This window comes from Lepidochelys olivacea (genome assembly GCF_965140295.1).
Source record: "Lepidochelys olivacea isolate rLepOli2 genome assembly, chromosome: 28".
Lineage (NCBI taxonomy): Eukaryota > Metazoa > Chordata > Testudines > Cheloniidae > Lepidochelys > Lepidochelys olivacea.
Window position 1 is genome coordinate 1091243 of NC_140438.1, and position 11611 is coordinate 1102853.

Below are 11611 nucleotides of genomic sequence, written 5' to 3' on the forward strand. Positions count from 1 at the left end.
CGTTCTGCCTGCGGTGTGTTACCCCGGAGTCACGCCCCCCCTTCGCACGGCAGAATCTCCGTGCGAATCGCACAAGCACGGGTCACTATGGAGCAGCTCCCACGGGCCAGGGCAGAGATCCAGCCCTGGCATTGCCCCCCCACCTCCCTGCTCTAACCCACCAGCCTCCACTGCCCTCCCAGAGTCGGGGAGAGAACCCAGGCGTCCGGGCTCCCAGCCCCCACCTCCGCTCTAACCCACCAGCCCCTGCTCCCCTCCCAGGGCCTGGAGAGAACCCAGGCGTCCGGGCTCCCAGCCCCCACCTCCGCTCTAACCCACCAGCCCCTGCTCCCCTCCCAGGGCCTGGAGAGAACCCAGGTGTCCTGGCTCCCAGCCCCCCTGCTCTAACCCACCACCCCTCACTCCCCTCCTGGAGCCTGGAGAGAACCCAGGTGTCCTGGCTCCCAGCCCCGCTGTGGCTCCCTCTTGGTTCAGGGCTGGGGGGGGGGGGGGAGGAGCTGGTTCCATGCGCCCCCTGGTGGCCGTCCCAGGCTTTGGCCCGGACTCGGCTCCAGGGGGCCTGGCCCCCTCTGTCCGGCTCTCAGTGGGTTGGCGGCTGCGGGGGCAGGCGGGGATAATGGACTTGTGGGGGACGGGGCTGGATGGTGGAGGAGCGAGTGTGGGGGGGTGAAAACGGGCCTGGCCAGGGATGGATTCGCTCCGGATTCGCTCTAGTTTCCGTTTCATGCAGGGTTGGCTCGGATCCGGAGTCACTTCAGAGCAGAACTCCCTTTCCACTCCCCCTGGTTCCGGTCTGCTCGGGGTTTGCTCCAGAGTCACTCTGGATTCACTGCGCTCCTGAGGCCTCCAAGCAGGGGCAGGGCCAAGTCTGGGCTCGGGGCCGGGACAGCTTTTCGGGGGGGGGGGGGCGCATCCTCTGTGTGACACAGACACCTCCCTGCCTGAGGACCCTGGGGTGGGGGAACCCCGGGCTCTGTCTCCCAGCCCCCCATGTGTACAGCCCCCACAGCCCATGTCCCTCCCCCCACACCAGCGCCACTGAGCTTCCCCGCCGGCAGTTCACCCCCCTCCCTGGGCCCCAGCCCTGACCCAGAGGGACCCTGGGGGGAGGCTGGGCCCTGGCTGGCGCTGGGCCAGTGAGCACGGGCCGTGGGACAGCTGTCTGTGCTGCCCGGTGCTGGAACAACCCCCCCGCGCCCCCAGAGCCATAAATAACCCAGGGGCTGCGGGTCGGGAGTGAGGGGCACCGGCAGGGCCGGGGGGCTGGGGGTCAGGAGTGGGGGCAGAGGCCGCAGGGACAGGGATGTGACCCTGGCTGACCCCCAGGGGTGGGTGCCATGGGGGGCCCAGCAGATGTGTGGGGGGGTCATGGCTGCACCCAGGTGTCCCATGACTCCCCCCCCCCGGCCCAGCCAGGCCCAGTGTCTGCCCCCCACGCTGGCCCAGTAGCCAAAGGGGGACCTGCAGGAGCCCAGGGGGAAGTGAGCCGGGCGGGGTCACGTTTCTTCCCCGTCTGACCCTTCTGCTCACAGGGGATCAGTCACCCCCCCCGGTCTGTCCCCACCGTGGTACAGGGGGCCCCTGCTCTGTATGGGGGGCCTGTACCTATGGGGCACCCCAGGGTGGGGGGAAGCGTCCCCTTTAAGGCTGGGCCGATGGGGCGGGTGTGGAATGTCTGTATCAGCTGGCAGGGGATGGGGGCGGGGCTTGGGAGGCTCGAGCTCCAAGGGGGGCGGGGTTAGAACGTTGAAGACCCACCACCTGGGGGGGGAGGTTGGGGTCCTGATCAGCTGGTGGGAGGGGAGGGAGCCTGGAGGCCCCCCCCCCGGCTTCTAACCCAGGCACCGGGGAGGGAGGGGGGCAGTATACGGAGGAGGGAGGCCCCCCCACAGGATCCTGCCCCCATATCCCCTGCCTCTCAGCCCCCCCATCCCGCAGGATCCTGCCCCCCATATCCCCTGCCTCTGAGCCCCCCCATCCTGCAGGAACCTGCCCCCCATATCCCCTGCGTCTCAGCCCCCCCATCCCGCAGGAACCTGCCCCCATATCCCCTGCCTCTCAGCCCCATCCATCCCGCAGGAACCTGCCCCCCATATCCCCTGCCTCTGAGCCCCACTGCCCCACCAGATCCCAGGCCGAGGCGGGGGACAGACGGACGCCACCCCCCCATGCCAGCCTGTATCCGGGGCGAAGGCCTGGCAGGCCGGGGGGCAGAGGGGCTTCCCCGCTGGATCCCTTCTCCTGCCCGCCGGGGAGCTGCTGCCTGGGGGCAGGGCCAAGATCCCCGGGGGCCGCTTCACCGTCTGGGTTCCCCCCGCTGCACCTTCCCGAGCCGGGCATGACCAGGGGCGAGAGGGGGCAGCTGGGGGGGCCGCCCCCCGGCCCCCCCTTCCTCCCCACCCTCGGGGTGATGCTGCTTCTGCTGGCGGCCCTGGTGGGCAGGTTTGGGCTCCAGGCCCAGCTCAAGGCGGTGTAGGCTGGTGGGCGTGGACTGGGGGAGGTGGGGGGCAGTGGGTACCCCAGACCGGACCCTGGGGGTCCTGCCCCCCCCAGACCACGCCGCCGGCTTCTCCTCTGACGCTTTATTAATTCCCAATTCTAGCGTGTGCGTCTGTCAATCGTGGTCCATGATCGGGGGGAATTTGGGGGGCCCCGTTGGCGGGGCGCGGGCGGGATCCGGGGCTAGCTGCAGGCAGGGGGGCTGCGGGGCCGGGCCGAGCGCCGGATGAGCTCCAGGGCCTCCCACAGGAAGTCCTTCTGGCAGGGGGGCAGGGCCAGGGCCCCCACGGCCTCCTTGACCTTGGCCAGCCGCCCGGCCAGCGTGGGGCAGCCCTGGAGCTGGCTCAGGTACTGCTCGCAGGCCTGGGCCCCCGGGCTCTCCGGCGGGGGGGGCGCCCGGCTGGGGGGCAGCTCGCGGTACGCCGGCCCCCCCTCGATGTCGTGGCTGGACAGCAGGTAGAGACAGTCGCGGGTGGAGCACAGGCTGCTGGCGCAGAGCGGGACCTGCCGGGGAGCCGGAGAGAGGGGGGAATGCGGCTGGCTCTGGGGCGGGGCGGCTGGTGACACGGAGACCCCTCGCCCGGCGCGGAGATGCGGCCGGCTCTGGGGCGGGGCGGCTGTTGGTGCCAGGCTCTGCCCCCCCCACCAGATGCGGCTGACTCTGGGGTGGGGAGCGGCTGTTGGTGCCAGGCCCTGCTCCCCCCAGATGCAGCTGACTCTGGGGTGGGGGGTGGCTGTTGGCGCCAGGCCCTGCTCCCCCCCCAGATGCGGCTGACTCTGGGGTGGGGAGCGGCTGTTGGTGCCAGGCCCTGCTCCCCCCAGATGCAGCTGACTCTGGGGTGGGGAGCGGCTGTTGGTGCCAGGCCCTGCTCTCCCCAGATGCGGCTGACTCTGGGGTGGGGTGGCCCCCCCCGGCCCCTCTCACCTTGACCTGCAGCTTGATGAAGGTGGCGCTGCCCTTGGGCCAGCCGGGCAGCCGCCCCCCGGCCCCGCAGCCGCAGCCCAGCACGGCCTGGCCCAGCTCCCGGCTCTGCAGCAGGGCCAGCGAGTGGTTCAGGCCGCACCAGATGTCCAGGGGGCACTTGAGGCCATGAACCTGCCCAGGTGGGGGGAGAAGATGCCAAGTCATGGGGGGGCCCCCGAGCTGGGGGAGGGGATTTGTCGGAGGTCCGGGGGTGTCTGGGGAGGACGTTGGGGGGGGTGTTGGAGGTGCCTGGGAATGGGGGGCTGCCTGAGAGCCCCTAGATGTGGTGGGAGGCTGGGGGGGGCCTGGAGGGGGGCTACAGTGGGCCAGGGGTGCTGGGGGGGCCCAGAGGGGCTGTGGGGGTTATGGGGTGCTGGGGGAGGTCCAGAGGGGCTATGGGGGCCCAGAGGAGCTATGGGAGGGAAAGTGGGACTGTAGGGGGCCTGAGGCAGCTATAGGGGCCAAGAGGCCCAGAGGGGCTATGGGGGGCTGTGGGGCTCCGGGAGGCCTGGGGGGCCAGGGGGGGCTGTGGGGTCCCGGGGGCCCAGGTGGGCTAGGGAGGGCTGGGGGGCTCTGGGGGGCCTGGGGGGAGTTCGGGGGGGTGTGGGGCACCAGGGGGCTCGGCGGGGCTGTGGGGTGCCGGGGGTCTATGGGTGGCTGGGGGGGCCCGGGAGAGCTCAGGGGGTCTGTGGGGTGCCAGGGAGCTCGGGGGGCTATATTGGTGTGGGGTGCTCCGGGGGGCCTATGGGGGCAGGGGGGCTGTGGGGTGCTGGGGGGGCCCCGGGGGGGCTCTCACCAGCGTGGGCTCCCCGCGGTCGATCTTGTCCCCGGTGCCCAGCTGCCCGTAGCGGTTGCTCCCCTGCATGAAAAGCCGCCCGAACTCGTCCAGCAGCCCCAGGTGGTTGTAGCCGAGGGCGCAGGACAGGACCTGGGGGGCAGGGCAGGGTCAGGGGGGGCGCCTGGGGCAAGGGGACAATCCTGGGGGGGTGTCATACCCCTGTCGACGCTGCCCCGCCCCTCACACAAGGCTCCGGGACCCATTCCCCATTCCCGGGACCTTCCCCCCAGCGCCACCCCCAGTCACCCGCAAATCAGGGCCCTGGGCCCCCCAATCCCCACAGCACCCCCAGCCCTGCCCCAGCTCCCCCCAGCCCCCCAATCCCCACCGCTGACCTTGGCGGGCAGGGCGAGGGCCAGCGGCATCTGCAGATCCAGGGGGTCAAAGGCGTGAAGGGTCCCGAAGAGGTCGCGATAGACGCCCGGCGCGTGGACCTCGAAATACACGGCCCCCTTGTCTGAGAGAGGGGGGTCACAGCGGGCGAGGGGGGGTCAGACCGGACAGACGCCCCCCCCAGGCAGGATCAAAGCAGGGGGCTGTGGGTCAGGCTGAGGGACACTCGGGGGGCTGCGGAATGGGGGTCGCTGCCCGGGGGGCTATGGGTCGGGCCTTGGGGCACGGGGACCCCCATACCGGTGAGGAAGGCGGCTCTGCTCTGGTTGGAGGTCATGGCCCGCACGGCGAGGTGGGGCTGCGGGTGGGGGGGATGAGGGGTCCGTGTGGGGGTTGTGGGTCGGGCTGTGGGTCGGGCCTTGGGGCGTGGGGACCCCCATACCGGTGAGGAAGGCGGCGCTGCTCTGGTTGGAGGTCATGGCCCGCACGGCGAGGTGGGGCTGCGGGTGGGGGGGATGAGGGGTCCGTGTGGGGGCTGTGGGTCGGGCTGTGGGTCGGGCCTTGGGGCGTGGGGACCCCCATACCGGTCAGGAAGGCGGCGCTGCTCTGGTTGGAGGTCATGGCCCGCACGGCGAGGTGGGGCTGCGGGTGGGGGGGATGAGGGGTCCGTGTGGGGGCTGTGGGTCGGGCTGTGGGGCGCGCTGTGGGGCGCGGGGACCCCCATACCGGTGAGGAAGGTGGCGCTGCTCTGGTTGGAGATCATGGCCCGCACGGCGAGGCGGGGCTGCGGGTGGGGGGGATGAGGGGTCCGTGTGGGGGCTGTGGGTCGGGCTGTGGGTCGGGCTGTGGGGCACGCTGTGGGGCGCGGGGACCCCCATACCGGTGAGGAAGGCGGCGCTGCTCTGGTTGGAGATCATGGCCCGCATGGCGAGGCGGGGCTGCGGGTGGGGGGGATGAGGGGTCCGTGTGGGGGCTGTGGGTCGGGCTGTGGGGCACGCTGTGGGGCGCGGGGACCCCCATACCGGTCAGGAAGGCGGCGCTGCTCTGGTTGGAGGTCATGGCCCGCACGGCGAGGTGGGGCTGCGGGTGGGGGGGATGAGGGGTCCGTGTGGGGGCTGTGGGTCGGGCTGTGGGGCACGCTGTGGGGCGCGGGGACCCCCATACCGGTCAGGAAGGCGGCGCTGCTCTGGTTGGAGGTCATGGCCCGCACGGCAAGGCGGGGCTGCGGGTGGGGGGGATGAGGGGTCCGTGTGGGGGCTGTGGGTCGGGCTGTGGGGCGCGCTGTGGGGCGCGGGGACCCCCATACCGGTCAGGAAGGCGGCTCTGCTCTGGTTGGAGGTCATGGCCCGCACGGCAAGGCGGGGCTGCGGGTGGGGGGGATGAGGGGTCCGTGTGGGGGCTGTGGGGCGCGCTGTGGGGCGCGCTGTGGGGCGCGGGGACCCCCATACCGGTGAGGAAGGCGGCGCTGCTCTGGTTGGAGATCATGGCCCGCATGGCGAGGCGGGGCTGCGGGTGGGGGGGATGAGGGGTCCGTGTGGGGGCTGTGGGTCGGGCTGTGGGGCACGCTGTGGGGCGCGGGGACCCCCATACCGGTGAGGAAGGCGGCGCTGCTCTGGTTGGAGATCATGGCCCGCATGGCGAGGTGGGGCTGCGGGTGGGGGGGATGAGGGGTCCGTGTGGGGGCTGTGGGTCGGGCTGTGGGGCGCGCTGTGGGGCGCGGGGACCCCCATACCGGTCAGGAAGGCGGCGCTGCTCTGGTTGGAGGTCATGGCCCGCACGGCGAGGCGGGGCTGCGGGTGGGGGGGATGAGGGGTCCGTGTGGGGGCTGTGGGTCGGGCTGTGGGGCGCGCTGTGGGGCGCGGGGACCCCCATACCGGTCAGGAAGGCGGCGCTGCTCTGGTTGGAGGTCATGGCCCGCACGGCGAGGTGGGGCTGCGGGTGGGGGGGATGAGGGGTCCGTGTGGGGGCTGTGGGTCGGGCTGTGGGGCACGCTGTGGGGCGCGGGGACCCCCATACCGGTCAGGAAGGCGGCGCTGCTCTGGTTGGAGGTCATGGCCCGCACGGCGAGGTGGGGCTGCGGGTGGGGGGGATGAGGGGTCCGTGTGGGGGCTGTGGGTCGGGCTGTGGGGCGCGCTGTGGGGCGCGGGGACCCCCATACCGGTCAGGAAGACGGCGCTGCTCTGGTTGGTGATCATGGCCCGCACGGCGAGGTGGGGCTGCGGGTGGGGGGGATGAGGGGTCCGTGTGGGGGCTGTGGGTCGGGCTGTGGGGCGCGCTGTGGGGCGCGGGGACCCCCATACCGGTGAGGAAGGCGGCGCTGCTCTGGTTGGAGATCATGGCCCGCACGGCGAGGTGGGGCTGCGGGTGGGGGGGATGAGGGGTCCGTGTGGGGGCTGTGGGTCGGGCTGTGGGGCACGCTGTGGGGCGCGGGGACCCCCATACCGGTCAGGAAGGCGGCGCTGCTCTGGTTGGAGGTCATGGCCCGCACGGCGAGGTGGGGCAAGCAGCGGGACACCTTGCGCAGGGCGAGCTGCACCGTGTAGGACCGGGGCTGGTCCAGCTGCGTCTCGTTCACCAGCAGGCTGTAAATCTTCCCCTCCTCTGCCGAGAGACGGGCCCCGAACCGGCGGGGGACAGGGGTCAGGGCGGGCGCCGTGGGGATCCGGGCCCCACAGCTCCCCCCTCTCCTGCCTCCCACTCGCCCTTGGCTACGGGGCGCCCCCTTGGGGCGAGTGGGGTTTCCGTTCCCCCTGCCGCCATATTGGTGCAGCACGCAGGGAAACTGAGGCACGCCCAGGCTTGGCCTAGGACCGTAAGAGTCAACGTGCCACAGAAGCGGAGGAATAAACCCCGGCCCCCGCCCCAGCCCTTGGCTACGGGGCCAGGCGTCCCCGCCCTGGGGCCGGAGGGGAGCCGGCGCCCCGCCAGGCCCCGCCCCCCATTCCCCGCCCGCCGGGCACCTGTCAGGAGCAGCAGCGCCCGCTCCGTCTCCTGCCCCACCAGCACCAGCTGCCGGAAGCGCATGGCGGCGTGGAACGTCATCTTGAAGACCCGCTGCCCGCTGGACTGGAGATACACCTCCACGCAGTCGCACGCCCGCCCGGCGCCCGGCACCGCCGCCTCCCGTGCCACCAGCACGTACACGTACTTCCGGTACCCCGCGTCGCTCCGCGGGTCCGTGGTGAACTGCGGGGGCGGGAGGGACGGTGCTGCTGTGGGGCAGGGACTGGCTGGCTCAGCGGGGCGGGGAATGGGGTGTGGGGCCTGTCCCCGCTTGGGGGCGCCGGCCCCAGGGCGGGGACCGGCTGGCTCGGGGGGGGGGGCGGGGAATGGGGGGCGGGGCCTGTCGGGGCGCCGGCTCCCCTCCGGCCCCAGGGCGGGGACGCCTGGCTCAGGGGGCGGGGCATTGAGAACCATCCCACCGCTGCCACCAGCGGGGCTCACGTCCTTGGCGCTCCGGCACAGCACCACGTAGCGGCAGGCCCGTTTCCACTGGAGGTGGCCCGGGGCCGAGGAGACCAGGGCGTTGCGGAGGAAGAAGAGGGTCCCGCCGTGGTCCAGGACGAAGACGTGCTCCTTGGTGGGCAGGAACTTGCGGTAGCCGTGGGCCAGGAGCGGGGCCACCGACTTGCTCAGGCAGCGCCGGCGGCCCCCGAAGGTCTGGAAGTACAGGCCCTTGGTGTCTGGGGGGGCGGGCACACAATCCGGGGGTGGGGTCAGAGGGGGGGGTGCAGACACTGCGTAAGCCCCGCCCCTCCCTTCTGCAAGCCCCGCCCCTTGCGTGAAGCACCACCCTCCCTCGTGCAAGCCCCGCCCTCCCTCGTGCGAGCCCCGCCCTCCCTCGTGCGAGCCCCGCCCTCCCTCATCTAAGGCCCACCTTCCCTCGTGCAAGCCCCGCCCCTCCCTCGTGCGAGCCCCGCCCCCCGGCGGCCGGTACTGACAGTTGAGGATGGCGGCTCTCTTCCAGGGGCGGGCGCCGGCCGTGCCCTCCTGGCGCAGCCGCGGGCAGAGCCGGCGGCAGACCCGGCGCCAGACGCCCTCGCTGTCGCACGCCTGGCGCAGGTACCGGCATGTCTGGCCCAGGGCCACCGTGTCCCGCACCGGCAGGAAGGAGACGATGTGATCCAGCTGGGGGGCGAGAGGAGGGGGCAGGACCCCCAGCGTGACCCCCGGGTGCGGGGCCCTCTGGGCTCGACGGACCCAGCCCTCCGCGTGTGGGGCCCTCTGGGCTCGACGGACCCAGCCCCCCGCGTGTGGGGCCCTCTGGGCTCGACGGACCCAGCCCCCCGCTTGTGGGGCCCTCTGGGCTCGACGGACCCAGCCCCCCGCGTGTGGGGCCCTCTGGGCTCTACAGGCCCAGCCCTCCGCGTGTGGGGCCCTCTGGGCTCGACGGACCCAGCCCCCCGGGTGCGGGGCCCTCTGGGCTCTACGGAGCCAGCCCCCCGAGTATGGGGCCCACTGGGCTCTACAGACCCAGCCCTCCGCGTGTGGGGCCCTCTGGGCTCTACGGACCCAGCCCCCCGACTATGGGGCCTCTGGGCTCGACAGACCCACGGCTCTAGCCCCTCAGCCCACCCTGTGCTGACTCACCAGCTCCGGGGGGAGGCGCTGGATGGGGGCTGAGCCCCCCGGGTCCGTTCTGCCCTCAGCGGCCCCCACCCCCTGGCTGCAGCGCGGGCGCTTGGCCTGTGGGGGGAAGGGCAGGGAGGGGGTGGGTGTGGGATGGGCCCTGTGCCCCCCACCGGTGCTGAGCATCTGCCCCATGGCCACCCACCTGCCCCATAGGCCTCCAGCCACCTGCCCCACGGCATCACGCTGGGCCGCCTGCCTGCCCCCACAGGATCCCCTCCCCGTGTCCCCTCCTGCCCCACAGCATCCCCCCTGCCCCACAGCTCCACACCGCCCCCAGCTCTCTCCCTATGACCCCCGAAGGGCGACTGACTGCCCCCCGTGGTGCTCCTCGGGGGGCTGGGCTAGCAGGCGAGGAAGGGGCCCGGGGCGGCTGGCACAGCTGGTGGGGCAGGCTCGGGGCCCTCCCGCAGTGGGGCAGCAGGGGGCGCCGTTTCCCTGCCCACACAGCGGCTCAATCCGTGGGGCGCCCCTGGGATCGGACAGCTGGGGGGGAGGGGGATTGTTATGGGGCCAGCCAGGGGAGAGCGCCCCCAATGAGCCTCCCTTGCCCCACGGCGTGCCCCCTGCCGAGCCCTCTGCCCCACCTCCTGCCCCGCACAGCCCCCTGCCGAGCCCTGCCCCACGGCGCCCCCCAGGGCCGACCCCCCAGGGCCGCTCACCCCCACGGCTTCGTCGCCCCCCGAGAGCCGGGAGCCCCGATGGAGCCGCCGGCACCGCAGCCGCCTGGCGGAGCGTCGGTCGCCCATCCCTGCCCGCGCCCCCGGCGCCCGGGTCCGGCCACTGGGCAGAGGCTGCAGCGACCCACAGCGCAGCCCCCAGCCTGGCCAGGGGGGCCCCGGGACATGGCTCTGTGAGCTGGCGCCCGCCCCAGGGCTTCATAGAGCCTGGCGCCGGGGTGACGGGCTCTGACCTCACGGCCGGGCACTGTGACCTCGGGCCGGGCTCTGCTCCCTATGCACCGCCCCACGGCGCCCCACGGGGACCTCGGGCTGGGCTCTGCCCCCTGGGCATCGCCCCATGGCGCCCCACGGGGACCTTGGGCCGGGCCCCGCTCCCTGGGCACCGCCCCACAGCGCCCCACGGGGACCTCGGGGCGGGCCCCGCTCCCTGGGCACCGCCCCACAGCGCCCCACGGGGACCTTGGGGTGGGCCCGCTGCCTGGGCATTGCCCCACAGCGCCCCACGGGGACCTCGGGCTGGCCCCACTCCCTGGGCACCGCCCCACAGCGCCCCACAGGGACCTCGGGGCGGGCACCGCCCCACAGCACCCATCTGGGACCTCGGGCAGGGCCCCGCTCCCTGGGCATTGCCCCACGGCACCCCATGGGGACCTCGGGCTGGGTCCCGCTCCCTGGGCACCGCCCCACAGCACCCCACGGGGACCTCGGGGCGGGCCCGCTCCCTGGGCATTGCCCCACAGCGCCCCACAGGGACCTCGGGGCGGGCACCGCCCCACAGCACCCCTCTGGGACCTCGGGCCGGGCCCCGCTCCCTGGGCACCGCCCCACAGCACCCCACGGGGACCTCGGGCCGGGCCCAGCTCCCTGGGCACCGCCCCATGGCACCCCATGGGGACCTCGGGCTGGGCCCCGCTCCCTGGGCACCGCCCCACAGCACCCCTCTGGGACCTCGGGCCGGGCCCCGCTCCCTGGGCACCGCCCCACGGCAGCCCATGGGGACCTCGGGCCGGGCCCAGCTCCCTGGGCACCGTCCCACGGCACCCCACGGGGACCTCGGGGCGGGCACCGCCCCACAGCACCCATCTGGGACCTCGGGCCGGGCCCTGCTCCCTGGGCACCGCCCCACAGCGCCCCACGGGGACCTCGGGCCGGGCCCCGCTCCCCACAGCAAAGACCCTGCTGCAGCCCACCCTGCTGCCCACTCCACAGCGACCCCTTGTGCCGCCCTGGGGTCCTCTGTGGGTCAGTCTTGGGGGTTGAGGTGGGATTTGGAGCAATTCCCTCCAGGGCCTCGCACGAGAGGGGGGGGCTTCCCCTCCCCCCGGGGGTCTCGCACGAGAGGGGGGGGCTTCCCCTCCCCCCGGGGCCTCGCACGAGAGGGGGGTTTCCCCTCCCCCCGGGGGTCTCGCACGAGAGGGGGGGCTTCCCTTCCCCCCGGGGGTCTCGCACGAGAGGCGGGGCTTCCCCTCCCCCCGGGGCCTCGCACGAGAGGGGGGGGCTTCCCCTCCCCCCGGGGCTTCGCACGAGAGGTGGGCTCCCCTCCCCCGGGGCCTCGCACGAGAGGGGGGGGCTTCGCCTCCCCCCGGGGCTTCGCACGAGAGGGGGGGCTCCCCTCCCCCCGGGGCCTCGCACGAGAGGGGGGGCTTCCCCTCCCCCCGGGGCCTC

General features: G+C 73.7%; 1 protein-coding gene across 1 annotated transcript; it reads right to left on the minus strand.

The window, feature by feature from the left end:
* Positions 1-2682: 2682 nt before the first annotated feature.
* Positions 2683-10012, minus strand: FBXO24 (F-box protein 24; the record flags this gene model as incomplete). Its single annotated transcript, XM_084616170.1, has 10 exons — positions 2683-3003; positions 3425-3595; positions 4260-4391; positions 4637-4758; positions 7077-7235; positions 7595-7820; positions 8079-8317; positions 8576-8762; positions 9225-9320; positions 9926-10012. The coding sequence occupies 10 exons, from the start codon at positions 10010-10012 to the stop codon at positions 2683-2685; spliced, it is 1740 nt and encodes a 579-aa protein (XP_084472296.1).
* Between the last annotated feature and the right edge of the window lie 1599 nt (positions 10013-11611).